This window comes from Nuphar pumila, chromosome 3 (assembly GCF_984573655.1).
Source record: "Nuphar pumila chromosome 3, dmNupPumi1.hap1.1, whole genome shotgun sequence".
Classification (NCBI taxonomy): Eukaryota; Viridiplantae; Streptophyta; class Magnoliopsida; order Nymphaeales; family Nymphaeaceae; genus Nuphar; species Nuphar pumila.
The window spans coordinates 80,837,461-80,855,591 of NC_143251.1; the positions used below are offsets into that span (position 1 = coordinate 80,837,461).

Genomic DNA, 18,131 nt, shown 5'->3' on the forward strand with positions numbered 1-18,131 from the left:
CCAGGTAGGCATCCAGGATTGTGACGATAGAGAGACAAAGTGACAATGTGGTTAAGGAATTCCTTTTTTCTAGGGTCATCACTTAGGAATGGATTATTGGTTTTGGGTCGTAGATCTTGGTCCTAAGAATCTAATTGGTTGTTGCACTGCGACCAACGGCTGATTGGTTGTATGGACTACATGGCACCCTTTGATTGGCTGAAGATGACATGTCTTATTCTTATGGGCTTGTGTCACCCAACTTAGAGGCCAAAAAACTAAAACCTCGATTAGGAATGCATATGAAACTCATCTTGAAGAATATAAGAAACCATTGCCACACTTGGTTGCATCTAGGGTGGTGGCAATAATTATATCTTTCTCAAACAAGGTAAGATGTGGGATAATATAAACGCCGTCACCCTACTTTCATTGAAACCATTAACAAGCTTCTCTCACTTCCATTGAGGTTGCTTCTATTTCTTTAAATATGATTTTTGTATATTTTATATCAATTTCATGATTGAAATTTGAGAAGACATGCAAGCGATCATTTTCATACTTGCTTATACTTTTCATAAATTCTTGTAAGAGGCAACCTTACCTCATTAGCTTGAGATTGTTATATATTTTTTCTTTATTTAGTTATTGTCTTTAAATATATTGCTTTCAATATTTTGCTTTTACACGTTGCATGAGACATTGGCCCATTGTTATAGCTATACATAGTAAAATTAAGTGATGTTTTGATTTTTAGTGCGTTTGCTTTTCTTAGCATTTCTTTTGTCCCAATATATGTTATGATATTATTCTTATAACATAAATAATGAGATGTAATTTTCATAAACTCATACCATCCTTAAGGGTACCAAAATCTCGTATCCATGTCTATTAGAAACTCATACCAAATTTTTTAGACACACGTTTCAATGAAAATGTACCTGAAACTTTTGAGAGTTGTGGGTACCCATACCAATATCTCATACCAATACTTGTCTCTAGCAACTATAGTCCAAACCCATATTAGAGACCGCTTATCAGACTCATGACTATCATGAGGGCTGTCAACGAGTCTGGTTTGTGTTAGGTACCTGATGCTACTCAAACCTGAATTTTCGGCTATGGGCATGGAAAGTGCTGACCAGAATAATATTCAGGTCAACCCAAACCCAACCCAAGAAACTGACTCGAGTATTTTATACATATTTTTGATAAAAATAAATTTCTAAAATTAAGTGGGTCCAAGTTTGGGATTCTATTTTCATGACCCGACAAAACCTGAACCCAAACCCAGACCCAGTTATTAGTTATATGAGTGGGTTCAGGTCAACCTGACCTGACCCGACCCATTGACAGCCTTGAGAGATTGTTACCGTTTTTTTTTCACAAGTGGGCTTTTATGCTCTTGTAGGTAACTTGTTAATCTTTTCTAATTTTTTTGCTTTTAATGTTGCTATGTTTGGCTCTTGTTCGTCTGTGTTTGACAATTGAAATTTGGTTACAATACAATCTTTTAATGAATTTCGTTTCCTCTTTCTCACAAAAAAAAAGAAATTTGGTTGTGCCTGCCAAGTGTTCGGCTAAATTCCTAGAAGAATTAATTTTTATACTTTGTAGGATTTGTTTGGGTGACTACTTGTGCCTACCAAGTGTTTCTAAAATGACGAAACCAGTTCTTGTTTAATGTAGAGACATTTGGAAATTGCACTTTATAATCATGGAATACATCATGAGATTTTTATTAAATTTAATCAGAGAGAGAGAGAGAATGAGTTCAGCTCTTTGTCTTGCAGTTTCAGTTCCTTGTTTTCCAGTTTTTATTTTTCTACACATCTTTGTGGTGGGTCGTTTAGGTGAAAAAAAAAGGCTTAAGGATGCCATAATTTTCTACAACCGCATCATAACAGTGTAGTTAACCAAATTGATAACCTCAAAGGGAAGGGAAAGCTATGTTATTGAATCACTCTTGAAGCAGCAATCTTCTGGACACTAAGAAGGCTGCAAATACAGGTTCCACAAATGGAACTGTGGACACACTCAACAAGCAGACAGCAGCATCAAACAACATAAAGAAAATTTTAAAAAACCACTCAAACATATCTATTCATGGTCCCCAAACAAGAGCATGCTTTCCAAGGCCTTTATTTAGTGGAGAACCCCTGAATGAAAATGGCTACTGCAGCAGTGTGATTGGTGCTCAACCTTGAGCAGCAGGTGGAGGTGTTGGAGCTGCAACTTGGGCAGCAGCCGCAACTGGAGCAGCAGGTGGAGGTGTTGGAGCTGCAACCTGGGCAGCAGCCGCCACTTGAGCAGCAGGTGGACGTGTTGGAGCTGTAACCTGGGCAGCAGCCACCACTTGAGCAGCAGGTGGAGGTGTTGGAGCTGTAACCTGGGCAGCAGCTGCAACTTGAACAGCAGGTGGAGGTGTTGGAGCTGCAACCTGGGCAGCAGCCGCAACTTGAGCAGCAGGTGGAGGTGTTGGAGCCGGCGTGCTGTCACAGCATTGGAAGAGAAGGTACATCTCCATGACCCGCCTGCACTCAGGGCATGACACATGATGCACTGGACTGTGGCTGGGAAGCACAAGCCGAACGCAGTGATCGCCGGTCTTGAGAGGATCCAGACCCTGTTGAGCTGCCGGTATGAATCCTTGCCCGGGAATTCTATCCTTCCATGTATCATACTTGCCCAAGAGGCTCAAGACCACTGCCCCTTCAGCCTTCACCATGTGAAGAGAGCCTTTGCTTATCATTGCCCAACCATGGGCGTTGTTGCCATATGTGAGCAGGGTGATCACCTCCTCTAATATCTTACCAGCTTCCGTCGTCTTTTCGCTCTGCATTTTCGAGTGCATCATGCTCTCCAGCCTTTTCCAGAAGAACCAAATGCTCTCAAAGTTCCAATAGAGGCTCAGATTCTCTTTCTTGATCACTTCAATGATCTTCTTCACTGGCATTTTTGGATGGTTCTTTCCCACATATATCATCTCAATGGTGATATTTGCTGCCTTCATAATTTCTTTCATCTTGCATGTGAACTTCCTGATCCAATCAATGTCCTCTCCTCCATATAAGCAAACGTACTTGCCTTCACTTATCTGTAATTGAAATCAAATTGTTCACAAAATATTTGATGTTCAATTCAGAAACAATGCAAGATGTTTGTGCCTACAGTTATTTCGTAAGCGGATAAGACCAAAATCAGATATGAGATCCCTTGTTTGCTTGAGGGTCGGATCCAGTGTTGGGCCTTATGCCAGATCAGAACTTGAGCCATGAGATTCGAGGATCTCCGAGCCTAGATATCTCATCCAGTACTCTGGCCGAGTACTTAACAAGGCACTTGGCCCACACAAAACACAAACTAGCTGTGCCTAATGGAACACCGGATCCCATCATTTGAAATAGGATGGGTTCCATCATACATTTAACCCTAGCCATCCAATCAACGGCTAGATGGTTCTGTTGGATGACTAGGATTGAATGTATGATGGAACCCATCATATTTCAAATGATGGGATCTGCATAATGTGCACCTATTGCATGCAGCAACTTGCCATTTTTTATGCAGCGATTTTCTGTGTTTTGTGTGGGCTGAGTACTTAACCAAGTACTCGGCCTTGAGTACTGGATCTGCTCTCGATCTTCAGGGCAATCAAATGCACCCTAAATGTTTCATGGCGTTCTAGACTACCCATTGAAGAAGTAATTTCTTGAAATGTGAAAGATTGCTAATTGTCACAAAAAGGGGGGTAAAAGATTGCTTAGATGTATACCCATGTAGACAAGTTAAGGTCAATGCCATCCACCACAAGCTCTAGCCTCCATGTCTCAGCTTTCCAGAGTGCTTCTTCCTTTGTACCTGAGAAGGGGTAGGCCAGGGTGCCCCAAACGTACACCATATACAAAGCATTTAGGTTTGTTACCTTACCTTGTCCATCCAGAACCACCAAGATAGGCTTCTTGCTGTATTTCCATTCCTTGCATATGTATTTAACAAATGCTGAGTTAGGATGTGGGTGTGGGTATGCAGTATACCATGGCATTTTGGCTGCCAGTTCTATCAGAGCCTTCCCTTGCTGGTCAATCAGACTGGTGCTGCCAGGGTCCGCAACATGAACCAGTGGGCCAGCTTGGTCCAGCATGGGAACCCACACAAACTCGTAAAAGTTGTCATAACCGTGTCCATGGGTGGCTTCATAGACTTGTTCAAGAAATGAAAGCTCCTCTGGCATGATCTGTAGATCTGAGATCAACAGTAGCAGCATCTTTCTTCGCAGAACCTCCACATTTATCTGCAAACAATAGGAAATACAACAAAAAAATTTAAGTGTATACTTGGTAAGTCCTTCAGTATGTGCAAGGAGCTTTTATGCTCTGTCAATCATATTGAGCCCAGTCACTTCTAATAGCTTTTCACATCTTGCACCACCAAATGGAGTATTTTTTTTTTTTTTGATAATCCAAGGAAAAAAACCCTCATCATACAATATTGGCTGGTCTTCGGTTGGTAAAACCCTTGAGGTCCCTCCCTGCCCACTGGGGAGTACACCCAGCTTCGACCTTGAGGCAAGGGATGCCACCCGTGGTTTCAAACTTGTGACGTCCGTCAACTTGGTGACATTCACAACTCGCCCCTAACAGATGAGCAGAGCCCTTGTGGGCATCTTGCACCAAATGGAGTTGTCAAGTGCATAGTGACAAAGGGTTTAAAATGGCAAGTCTCAACAGCCAAAATCTCGTGAGAAAGGAAATTTTTTATAAATCTCACATTTTTTGCAAAATATAAGTAGGAATAAATAGATTTAAAGAATTAGAAAATAGATTTGATGAAGAAATAAAATTAAAAGATATATAAAATTAGAATCACGTATTTTTATGAAAAATAGATGCTAAAAACATAACTAGTGTGATAAAAACATAATATTTACATTTTCATGAAAAAATCATGATATTTTGAAAATCTTGTTAGTTAAAACATTTGACAATTTCTTGCATTTTTTCACGGTTTTTTTTCAAAAAATATGCAATATTTTCACACTGATCAAGTATGCTAGTAATACTTTGACTCATAAGTTATGCTAGCATATATTCTATACTGCACATTATATAGGATACATTTTGACTATATAACCTATATGAAGAAAAATATTAAAAAAATTCAGAACTATTATTCAAGACACCCATTTAAATGCTCTTAAATAAAATTTGCTTGTTATTGTGAACAGACACTCATTTGACTGTATGGAAAACTTAGCTAAAACTATGTCCCTTAAGAGGGAAGGGTTATGACACATGCCCCTGAAGAAGAAAGATTACAACTCTTTGTGGTCATACCCATTAACCAAATGCCATATATTTTTCAAAGTAAAAAAATAAAAATGATTTTACAAAATTTTCATAATTTTAATACATTCATTATTTTGAAATTTTATTACAACATGCTTAAGATGTGCATGCATGTAACTTTGAAAATTAGGCTCTACAAATACTGACCTTCTTTTGATGCGAGCCGTGAATAAAGGGGCAGTCATCTTTTGAAGGGAAAATGAGCCTCAAGATCTTCATGTTATCGAGGTGTGGTGTTACAAATAGATGTTGAATAGCTTGATAGGACTCTGCCTGCCTCTTCTCCTCTGTTAAAATCAATGTCTATGGTGAGTGCAGAGAGAATTCTCATGCTGGTACATGTAAATAAATGAGCTGCTATTTAGTTAGTGGTGCACAATGAGTTGAGCTACTCGATCTCGGTTCATGGCTTGGCTCAATCAATCTTGACTCATGCTGGTACATGTAAATAAATGAGCTGAGCTCGAGCAAATGCCCTGAGCCTGATCAGTTCCAATCGAGCTCGATTAGGCTCATTTAATGTGGTCATACAGATCTTTTGTTGCACAATAGGCAAAAAAAGATGTATGTCCTACGGAAGTCGAGAAATTACGAAGAGGTGGGCGGGTTTGAATCCCTCTCCCCCCCCCCCCCCCCCCCCCCCCAATTTTTCATTTTTTTTTCTAACAATATCAAATGGCTTAAGGTGATTTGAGCTTGAATTTTTTTTTTTAAACGAGCTCAGCTTGAGCTCAGGTGGTGTACAGCCCTATATTTGGTTAGTAAAATAACGCCCAATATTCTTCGATCTTGGTGTTCTTTGCTTACCTATCATACGGCGGCATTTTTCCAGTTGCTTGTTTAGGTGGCCGTATATGTTATTCACTTTGTGAGCCAAGCTAGAAAGCTCCCAAGCCTCTGAAGTTGAAGAGAGATACCTGAACCTAGTGTATATCAGATTGGATTCGATGATGAAAATTGATGTTGGTAATGAAAAAAACATGCAAGTACTAATTAGGCGAGCAGGTCAACAATGGTTATATTCAATCTCCAAAAGGAGGGCAGATGAGGTGCAATCACATTGCACACTTTGGTGTGCCGCGGATCCGCCCTCCATCTCGCCCAACAGAAGATGGAGGGCAGATCAGGTGCAGCAATACACTAAAGTGTGCAATGTGATTCCACCTGATTCCCTGTCCCCAAAAGAGCGGGCTCACGCGCATCAAGTGAGGTGTGCGGTTGGGATTGAATATGACAGAAGAATCGGTTATATGCAATATGACATGATCTGCTCTCATTACTTACTCATGGCCCATGCCATTTAACCCAATGATTTGAGCTGAGGATGTCACAATGCTCTTGATGATCCAATACACTGCAGTTGGGATGTGGGAGCGCGCTGTGGCCACGGCAGTGGTGTCCAAGAAGATGTAGTCCATGTGTATGTCATTGAACTCGGTCATACACCTTGTGAGGACCAGCAGCGACTTGACCAAGTTGTTAAGGGCCTCGAACCGGGGCTTGAGCGCTTCAACATGCTCCAGCATGTCCGGTAGCTGCTTTAGGAGTGCGACAGACTTGGCTAGGGGGTTGACGGCATGGAGCTGGCCAGTGAGCCAAAACTCCCCGTAGCGCATGGCAAAGGCAGCCAGGGTCAGCACCACCTTTCCATCCCAGCCAAAGTGGCTCAGCGTGGTGCTAAGCAGTGTCATTGTTGTTTCATGTGCATCTGCGCTGCCTGAGCACCCGCATGATATCTGTCACCACACCAACAAAGCGAGACTAAGGTTGAGTTTTCTTTCTTGTTTTCTGAAAGGCAAGCTGGGGTTAGGCAGACCCCTACCAGTTATACAACTATACCATTGGGTTTTGAAAATGCAACTTCTCAAAGGTGACGTGCACTGGTTGCTCCAAAGGTACAAAACTATTGGGTAGAAATCACCCTTTTTACAATTTTTTTTATTTTTTATTATAAATCAGACCTTACAGACGTGATTTTTTTTTTAAGGAAAGTAGGAGGGGGACTTTTTTTTTGAAAGGCAAGCTGAGGTTAGGCTGACCCCTACCAGAACAACAACCGCCCCATGTGGTAGAGGGATTCGATCCTGGGCCTTCAACTTGACACAGGACCCCGCTTGGGATACCACCTCGATGATAGGAAATGAAAACTTATGACATGAAAGAGAGATTAAAAAATTAACCGCCCACAATATACCAAAACTTCATAACTCAAATAAATTATGTTTTCATATCCATAAGATAAATTCTAAGGTCCAATCCTTAGCAAACCAAAGTGATGAAGATATGTATTCACTTAAATTGAGTAGATGCACCGAAGTGGTTCGAAGCAGGTTATATGTTCCCCCCCCCCCGAACAGGGGAGTTAGCTACATCTCATGTTCGGGGGTCCCAAAGAGCACCACGTATGTAAGCATGTGCGTCTCGTATCCTCATGTTTGTCAGCATTAATTAGCGTTGGAGTTTGATGCGATTGCAAAGACTTAAGTACCCTCTCCTCCATTGGTGCAAAAAAAAAATGACGATTCTTGAAAATGAGTGGTTGTAAAGACTTAAGTGCCCCGAAGATGATTATTTAAGACCCAGTCTCTGCACTGCAGGATTATCCGAGAAAGAAATCTCCCTTGGAGGAGGCCATGAACATCAACCCTCTCACACTTTCTCTCCCTTCTATTTCTGCTTTTGTGCACATCCAGCAGAGGATCCTACATTGCTCTATCAAGCACCGACTGACCTGCACATTGACTGTTGTGGAACCTGATTCAGAGTTTTTACCCTTACAGGAGGAGGGTTTGGGGGCTCATCTCAGCGTGGGTAGCATCATTCAACTAAATGAGTTGTAGATCCTGATTCAGAGTTTTTACCCTTACAGAAGAGGGGTCTGGGGGCTCCTCCCAGCGTGGGTAGCATCAATCAACTTGAAGAGTTGTTGAGTCTGATTCAGAGTTTTTACCCTTACAGAAAGGGGGGTCTGAGGGCTCCTCCCAGCGTGGGTAGCATCATTCAACTTGATGAGTTATGGAGCTTGATTTAGAGTTTTTGCCCTTACAGGAGAAGGGTTTGGGGGCTCCTCCCAACGTGGGTAGCATCGTTCAACTTGATTCGTTGTGGAGCCTGATTCAGAGTTTTTGCCCTTACAGGAGAAGAGTTTGGGAGCTCCTTCCAGCGTGGGTAGCATCGTTCAACTTGATTCGTTGTGGAGCCTGATTCAGAGTTTTTGCCCTTACAAGAGAAGGGTTTGGGGACTCCTCCCAGCGTGGGTAGCTCCCCCCTGACACGGGTCCCAGGTGTCGTGGTCAAAAAATGCACAAGGTGTCGTGGTGAGAAAGACATATGTTTATTCCAAGCAAGGTTGGAAGAAATCAATGGAAAATCCAATAAGGAGCATGCTAGAATCAAGATGTGGATGTCAAACGAGAATGGTGTTGTGCAACTCAAATAAAATAAAATAATAAGGGTCTGGTTTTTAGTTAAAATGGGGAATAAAATGATTATAGAAATTGCTTAAAATTTGCAAAAATAAACTAGACTCAATAACGAAGACACCACTTTTTACGGATTTGGAATATGACCTCCGGTTAGGAAGATATGGCCCTGACAAGTTTGTCCTAATTCGGGTAGCGATTTACAGCGATTTGCTTACTGAATAACACTACAAATCACTATAGTGATTTGCGGAAGACACTACAAATCACTATAGTGAGATTCAAAAACACTATAAATCGCTATAGCGATTTGAGAAAGACACTACAAATCGCTATAGTGAGATCCAAAACACTATAAATCGCTATAGCGATTTGCGGAAGACACTACAAATCGCTATAGTGAGATTCAAAAACACTATAAATCGCTATAGCGATTTGCGAGAGACACTACAAATCGCTATAGTGAGATCCAAAAACACTATAAATCGCTATAGCGATTTGCGGAAGACACTACAAATCGCTATAGTGAGATCCAAAAACACTATAAATCGCTATAGCGATTTGCGGAAGACACTACAAATCGCTGTTGAAAAGCCGAATAACACTATAAATCGTTGTGGGGCTCGTTGGAGACCCGAAAATACTACAAATCGATGTAGGAAAGCCCGATAATACTACAAATCGCTGTTGGAAGGCCCCAAAAAATTTGGTCCGAAGGGCGCTGCCCCCCGAGCCTCCCCGCCAGGGGCACCCCCCGCCCGCTGACCGCGCAGTGGGATCCGCGCCGGGGGGGAGCCCCTGGACCCCCCTCCTGTAAGGGCAAAAACTCTAAATCAGGCTCCACAACTCATCCAGTTGAATGATGTTACCCACGCTGTGAGGATCCCCCAAACCCCCTCCTGTAAGGGCAAAAACTATTTATCAAGCTCCACAACTCATCAAGTTGAACGATGCTACAGTCAATGTGCAGGTCAGTCGGTGTTTGATGGAGCAATGTAAGATCGTCTGTTGGATGTGCACAAAAGTAGAGAGAGAAGGGAGAGAGAGTGAGATGGTTGATGTTCATGTCCTTCTCCAGGGAAAACTCTTTGCCTCCCTTGATTTTTTCTCTAGATAGAGAGAGAGAGAGAGAGAGAGAGAGAGAGAGAGAGAGAGAGAGAGGGTTTTACAGTGTTTTACGGAGAAAGAAGAAGAAGACTTTGAAGAGTCAACATCATCCTCGACTTTCTGGATGGAGGACATGTTTGCCTTTTTTTTGAACTGTTTGTTTTTTCTTTTTTGAATGAAAGGCATTTTTGTCATTTTCTCAAACCATCACTTTATGAGAAGAATAACAAGAAAGGGTACTGAAGTCTTTGCAACCACATCAGACTCCAATGCTTAGTGATGTCAACATACACGAAAATACGAGCCCCATGTGCTTGTATACGTGGTGCTCATTCAAAGCCCCGAACATAGACGTGGGATTCAGTGAATCATCGGGGGAACATACACCACCCTCTCGAAGTGGTTGGTAGGATCTGTCAGTGCACGTCTCCCTATGGTGGGACGTTGCATGTTCAAAACTTCAGTCTGAATAATAACGGGTGGGGATCTGCCTAACCCCATAAACAAATTAAATAAATTGAGTAGATGCAGCTTGCACCTGATTCCTAGCAAATGGACCATGGTGAACCTATTTGGAGGGTCGGATTTGCTAAAACAGGTATAAGAAATACTTAGTTCACACTTTAGTTCTCACACTTTAGTATATATATATATATATATATATATATATATATATATATATATATATATATATATATATATATATATATATATATATATATATATATATATATATAGAGAGAGAGAGAGAGAGAGAGAGAGAGAGAGCTGGCTACCACTTTTTTAACCTACCACTAGCCTACCACCAGTGAACGGTGTTTTCGGGTCGTTTTTGGTAAATCTGACCCTTTAGAAGTGTTTGGCACAGGCGATTTCTAATAAATGATACTTGGATAATGTTTTTTTAATAAAAAAAAAATGCTCTTTTAAGTCTTGAATGTTTATGTAAATATTGCACCGTTGATTTTTAAACCTTATAAAAACCAATCCAAGAATTGATTCCTATAAAATCAAGCATGTAAAACATGTCTATACGGTCATTTAAAGAAAACATGAAAAAAAACTTAAAAACCTGATAGTTTAGCATTATACTAGAAAAGTGGTAGGCAGCTACCACACACATATATATATATATATCACTTTGGGACGTCCTCTCAACTTGGTGACATTCATTAGTTGCCCTTATCAGGTGGACGGAGCCCTTGTGAGCTCTCAACACGGTCAAGATTTTAACATAAATGGTTCACTTTGGGATGAATGGACCCATTGACATTGGACAGGAGATCAGGTGCAATCAGTGTGCCGCTGCACCTGATTCTCGCTCCACATGGGCCCCACAGTTGACAGGCTGCATTGTGATTGCACCTGATCCGCCCTCTTGATATTGTGCCTTTGTTATGCCTAATTCCTAGAAACTAATTCCCTTTTACTTTCTAAAATCAAACTAGTGAGTTAAAACTAATTTTGTTAAAATCCGTTCACTGGATGAATAGGTTTCTTAAAAAAACCTAAGAATCGAATCGAATCGTTTGTGAATGGACAACTTTTTACCGTGACATCATTTTTTTGATAGGCAAACTTGGGTTATGCAGGCAGACCCCGATAAGTGACATGCACTAGCTGCTCCACCAAGTATATGACATGCATCATTAAACAATAAAAATATTAAACAATTTTTTAACCTCTTAAAAAATGTTTAAAAATATTAAAAAGTATAAATTGAAATGACACTTGAATCGGCTAAGGGCCTATTCAGACCACAATTTTAGATTTTTAACAACAGAAGTTAAAACTAATGCCCTTAGACTTGGCTCAGTGGGCTGATCATACCTCGCAAGCAATCTTGTGGATGGTGTAAGCCAGTGCGTCCAGAGTAGTATCGATGGTCGTTGCCGTATGACCGTTGCCTTCTGCTGAAACAACTTGTAATGGAGTGGTCTACATTGCAATTCAGTGTAAGCACAAAGTAGCAACAAAATAGTAGCAGCAGCACTTAATAGAGGTTAACTGCAATCTACTTCATCAATGGACCAAGTCCCATAAGAATATCCAGATCCAAATCTTAAGATCTGAACTAGCACTTAGGGGTGGGCAATGGGTCGGGCAGCCCGATGGACCAAGTCGACCCAGCCCGCCATTGCCCGGGTTTGGGTCAAGGTTTTAGGCCTGGGCCCGCTAGCTACCGGGCTGAAACCAGGCCTGTTATATACGTGGGCTGGGTCCGGGTCAGCCCGCGGGATAACGGGTTAGTCCGACAAGCCTGAGCTATTTATTAATTTTAATAATATAAAATTTTAAAAATCAATTAATTGCATAGTAACTTGGTAACTATTATTATTTATTTAATTAATAATTATTTTATTATTTACCTAATTAGCTGCACAACTTAATTGGGTTTGGGCCGGGCCTGGACTACATCACATTGGCCCATTGAGCCAATGGGTTGAGTCATGGGCTGCTCTTCAAACCCGAGCTTGTTAAGAACCGGGTCAAAGCCAAGCCCGTTAGTACGTAAATGGGCCGGACCATCTCCGGGCCGGGTTGCACTTAAAGCCCGGCGGGCCGAGATCTAAATGGGCCTAGGCTAGCCCGATGCCCACCCCTACTAGCACTGATGAATTAGAGCCGAATATGGATCCGGATTCAAGTTGATAATACTGGGTCCTGCAAAAAACATTTAGATCAATGAAGATTTTTGCGTGTAAAAAGCATAGATGGATTAGTACTGGGAACTGGCGGAAAATATTGATCGGAATCCAAATTCTTGGTCCGGCTAGACAAGTTCGAATGCACATTCAGATCTTATTTTAAGATCCATATTCGAAAATAAATTATCGGTATCATTGAAGGTCCAACCAAACCCGATCTATTTTATATGGTGACGAGAAAATCACTAATGAAACATGCTGATCTTGGTGAAACCAAATCAGGTCGTATTGTATAAGAACGATGGTCCGTTGTATTCAATCCTGGCCATACATCTCACTTGGGAACCGTGAGAATGGGGCCCACGCAGATCTCCATCAAGTGACGCGTGATGAAGATTGAATATAACCAAGGAATAGGTTTATATACAATATGATCTGATCTGCTCTCGATTTTGTGCACTTCTCTTATTGCTTTGGTTACCTACAGCCTATAGAAGTCATTGAAAGTTAAACCGGCAAATCAGCTGTGCCTTTTTACTAATGGGCTCTGTAAGGGCTTGGAGATTACCCGCTTTGGAGAACTTTGTCGTCACAAAAATTAAAAGAAGCTCAAATTAAGAGAGGTCTTACTATGACAGCAGTGGGAGCAGCAAGGCTGAAGACGTGCTCGACAACGGAGAGAACGGGCTTGACGTCGAACACTCTTAGGCTGTCTGGCTTGTGAGTCTCCAGGATCATCCTCGTTATTGCTGCATCGTCGGAGGCACCAAAGAAGTGCTGCCTGTACCTGGCTGGCTGCAGCAGCTGCTTCTGCTCCATGTTTTCTTTTCTTTTCTTTAAGTGGCGACTCAAAAGATGAATTAGTGCACTCAAACAATGGTTGTAGTAGCCTGCAATGTGGGGTAGGGGGGCGGGGAACGTTTCTTATATAGTGCAGAAAAAGTGAGTAAAGGAAGTGAATCGACTTCCTTGCTTCTTAGCAGGGTTATTTCTCTTTTGTTGGGGGGCCACATTGGTGCGCTTTACTGGGAAAAAAGCCCATCAAGATCATGTCACATCCACACCAACCTTTATCTTTTGGAAATTTTACATTTAACCACCTAAACCTTTGACAAAGTTACGTTTAATCTGCATGTATTTCATAACTTTTCTAATAGGCGCTTGAGTTTTTTGGTGATTTATTGAGGTGACATTTTAATCATTTCTTTTTAGCTGTATTGTACTTCTTCTGATTGTAATACTGTTAAGGTTAAATACACATTTTTAGCAAGAAAAGTGATACTGGCAGTCATTATCAGCAATACGCTGAAAACTAAGACTCCTAGCTGCAGTTAATGTAACGCCCCCAAAACCCTAATCTTGAAAATCTTAAGATTTTTAAAAAAACTTTTTTTGTTGAAAATATTATGTAAGCTGAAAAGGATTGAAAAACTAAGTTAAAATTTTAGGTGAATTACAGAAATAAATCAAACTTAAGAACCAAATCACTTAATATAAAGTATGCTATTGCTTTACAAAATTTGAAACCGAAAAAACATATACATCAATTTCTCATACAAAATATCTCACAAAAGCTGAGAGTTTTCACCAAAACCAAAACCAAGACCACATTTGTCCAAATGTGGGTCTCAAGCCTGCGCAGTACGCCTGTCACCATCGCACATCTATCAGTCATCACCTGTATCCCCATAAAACGGGGTCAGACCTCTTGTAAGGTGGTGAGATAAACCATTCACTATACACATTTCAAGAAAGTATGAAATATGATAGCAATTATTATGTAAATAAAGAGTAAATAGTAAACTATGGCTAACTTGATGGAACATTAAGAAACATGTATTCAAGGCATAAGTGCATGTGAGCATCTATGTAAGATGCTACAAGTGCTAGAACTACAAGAATAGCCAAAGTAAAACATCTACAATACGTATAGCAAGAAAAAACACAAGTACAGTTCCAAAGTAATGAAGTAAAAACATCTAATAAACAAGGTCAGCATTGATTGATTAGTGTTTATGTTCTTCTTGTTTACTCTTTCGGATACGCGAAGAAAAACTCACATTCTGTGAAACGAGCACCCAGCGTCTGTAATTCAATTCTAATGTGATAATCGGTGTCCCTACAAACCGAGTAACCTTGTGCGGGCAACCATTGGCTGAGAGAAGACCATACAGAGGTATGGATTACAATCCACACTACTGCAGTAGTGGAGGTACCTCAACAGGTAACCTTGACCTCCCTAACTTCGAGTGACTGGAGGCCAAAATGACACCTTTGCTCCTTAACGTATCGTAGTAATGACCTGTCACTCGAGGTTTGTACCAACCACTCTCTCTAAGGTAGAACATTTTGTGAATGGGTAACAGGACGACTTATCTTACTTAGGCTCAGTTAGTGGACCATAGCTCCCTTTGGAGTGTATAGGCATTCTTGCCTTGTGTCCCCCGCAGGGTGACATGAATGTGGTCTTTGCCCGCCCATTCACGTGCTCAAGCCTCACATGGCTAAGAGGAGCACGTCGCCGATGAAGACGACCATAACACCATTTTATTAATTCGTAGGGAATGCTACATAACTCTACGTGAGCTCACTCACGAGTGAGGGCACATAGCCCAAAAATGACTCTTGGGAGTCCACAATGATGATTTGGAAACATGTAGCTACCCTAACATAGTGTTCTTTGAGCCACAAGTGATCATGTGCATGTGGTGTTCTAGTAAAATAATTCCACAATCATTAACGATACACATGAGAGACATATTTACACAAATAACGTATTGCATGCATACGTGGCATACTTTGACATGTGTGCAACATTGTAAGAGTATAACTATGACAATTTACAAGCATACACTACTCTCATCGTGCTTACACCTCTCTTTAAGCATACAAGGTGATACATGCACTCTTCGCGAAACCATTCAAATGAGTGCCATGATATGCTAAGTGCATATGACGAGTGAGAATTTGTTTAGCGTGGCATGGGAAAACTAACTTTGCATGTCATTTGGCAACGGATTTAGAGTAATTTGAACGTGGGCATTGATATTGCGTGCCCCACTTAATGATAATCTTTCACATGCATTCATACACATACTATCATATTCGATAAGGAAAACGATGAGTGAAGTTACTAACTAGCTTATCCGCCTTACAGATGCCAACCAAAACGTGCAACCATAGTTAGTGGTTGCCAACGAGGATTAACGTTTGCGGCAAACATGCTGCCAAAAGAGTACAACCACATATTTTTGTTGTAGCAAAAACATGCGACGGGAAAGGTGCTTGAAGTTTTCTCGCTGCCTTGGGAATGAAAACTGACCCGACCCATGTGTCAAGTCAGATCTGGAGTCCTGAGGAGTTACGACCATCAACCGACCAGTTACGGCAAACCGAATTCCCATAGATGGGAAACTACAAGGCCCACAAGTCTGGTCCTGTAAGGTCCATGATAATTTTGAGGAAATATTATGCGAAGTGTTGTGGTGATTGAAAAATTCTTGTTTGATTTGCGAGCTTTTCATTTTTGTACCTTTATAGAGACACGAAGTTGAAAATTGCGTAAGTTTAATGTAAATAGCAATTGAGGGAAATCCGTGAGGAATTAACTTCTGAAACTTTAAGGGTAAATTCATAATATGCATGCTTAGTTTATCCCCAAATTTGAGCTTTAAACAAGAAAAAAACCTCGTCAGTGCATGTGCATTACTGGAAAAGCTTGCTGATAGCGCACGTATCATAACGAGAGTATTTCTCGCAAACGAGGGGAAATGTTTCAAAGGAGCTTTGAACATTTTATGACATTTACGAGATTGTGAGGAATATGTCATGTTGTGGTAATGTTAATATATATATATATATATATAATGCAAGCATTTTATTGTTAAATTATGTTTTGGGTTTGGATTCGAGCATGGGCGATCCAGACCCATGGGGCGAGTTTCCCTTAGGGATGGTTGTGGCCATGAGGACCAGCTGGTCAAGGGCTGACCAATCTGAGTGGTGGCATGGAGGTAATACTCCATTTCTGTTTGAGGTGCCGGCCATGGGTTGGCCAAGTGGGCGGCAACCCATGGCACTTTTGTAAATTTTCTTTTGTAGCTTGAAAGGTGCTCAACATTTGGCTAGAGTGGGCGGCAGCTTAAGGGCTCCCCACGTAATTTTCTTAGAACTTTGATGGCTTATGTGTAGGCCCTTGAGGGGCATTTTTGAAAGAACTTTAGAATTTATTTTGAAAGAGGACATGCATTGGCTGAATGGGGTGACCATTCATTGCTTCTTCAGAGCTTGGTGAGGCGTGTTTGACCCCAGCCACCCATCTCCTGCAGCTTAATCCTAGCCCTTGGTTTTTATGCTTTAGAGTATAAAAACTTTTAGTGAAGAAGAGAGAGAGCATCCCTTTGGAGTTGACGAGTTGGAGCTCCCTCTCTTCCCTCTCATCTCTCTCATTCACACTCTCTCATCCTCTTCCCCTAGACATGTGGTAGGGTGTGGCTTAGTCACCCTTGGCGTGGAACCTTTGCAATCATAACCCTTTCTCTTTCGGAAAATCAAGGTGAAGCTACAACCCTTATATTTCGGTTTCTCTTAGAAATGGTGTATGGCTCGAACCATGAAGCTTTGAAGCCATTGCATTCGTGTATGCATGGATTCTCGGTGGATTTAGTGATGTACCCCACTTGTTTACATTATTTTGTTTGGTTCGTATGATTGAGTTCCTCCTCTACTTTCGATTCATGATAAGAGAGATGATGTTCCAACAATCGGACTGGCATATCATCGTTTGTTTTTTTTTTTCATTCATTGGTTGTTGTGGTTTCATTTAGAATTGGATATTTCTTTGCCTCTTATTGCATGAAAAAAAATTTGTTTATATCGTTGCTTAGGGTTTAGGGTTTTCATTTTTAGCCTTTTGGCTAATTGCCATTAAAGCTATAATGAGTTCTTTTTTTTCTTCTCTCGTGTGGAGTGCTTTCGGTTGGTCTGCTCCCTATAAGGACCGACCTAGCTAGGCGCACCCTGGTCCGAGCAGGGCTCGGCCAGGTGCTCCCAGCTCCCTTGGCCATTTGAGGCCCTTATCCTTTTTCAGTTTGGCGCGTGTGGCGGGCCACCGGGTAACCTAGTCGGCCTAGGCGTTGGTTTCACTACAACAAAGCAGTAGATTAGCGACGACCACATTCCGTCGCGAATCCGTCGCTAACCATGTTAGCGACGGATTAGCGACAACGCGGCGACAATATGCTTACGTCGCGAATATTTCGACGCTAACTGGCGACGGAATAATTCCGTCGCCAGGTCCGTCGCTAATTGCGATGGAATAACGAGCGCTATATTCCGTCGCCAATCCGCCGGTACTAAACGGCGACCACGGCTTGACGACGGATTTAATTCCATCGCTATGCCGTCGCTAGATTAATATGAATAGCGACGGATGGTTCCGTCGCTAAGCCGTCGCTAGATTAATATGAATAGCGACGGAATCATCCGTCGCTAATCCGTCGCAAACACGAAAAAAAATCAAAAAAAATTTATTTAAAAATTAATTACCGAGAACTGTACAATTTCTATTTCCTGTACAATTTATATTTCCTGTAAATAAAAAACAAACCACACAAAAAAATTCATAT

General features: G+C 41.3%; 1 protein-coding gene across 1 annotated transcript; it reads right to left on the reverse strand.

Annotated features, from left to right (window-relative positions):
* Positions 1–1,939: 1,939 nt before the first annotated feature.
* LOC149843086 (protein SIEVE ELEMENT OCCLUSION B-like) lies at positions 1,940–13,323 on the reverse strand. The gene is made up of 8 exons (XM_090000825.1): positions 13,135–13,323; positions 11,687–11,794; positions 6,612–7,063; positions 6,135–6,244; positions 5,475–5,614; positions 3,755–4,273; positions 2,182–3,076; positions 1,940–2,004 (listed from the first exon to the last, which is right to left on the reverse strand). The coding sequence occupies exons 1-8, from the start codon at positions 13,321–13,323 to the stop codon at positions 1,940–1,942; spliced, it is 2,478 nt and encodes an 825-aa protein (XP_089856951.1).
* Positions 13,324–18,131: the final 4,808 nt, after the last annotated feature.

Coding starts and splice junctions, on each gene's coding strand:
- LOC149843086 (XM_090000825.1), bottom strand. CDS start 13,323: ATGGAGCAGAAGCAGCTGCTGCAGCCAGCCAGGTACAGGCAGCACTTC. Junction 6,245..6,611: donor TTAAATGGCATGGGCCATGA/GTAAGTAATGAG, acceptor CACTAGGTTCAG/GTATCTCTCTTCAACTTCAG. Junction 2,005..2,181: donor ACCTCCACCTGCTGCTCAAG/GTTGAGCACCAA, acceptor GTGTGTCCACAG/TTCCATTTGTGGAACCTGTA.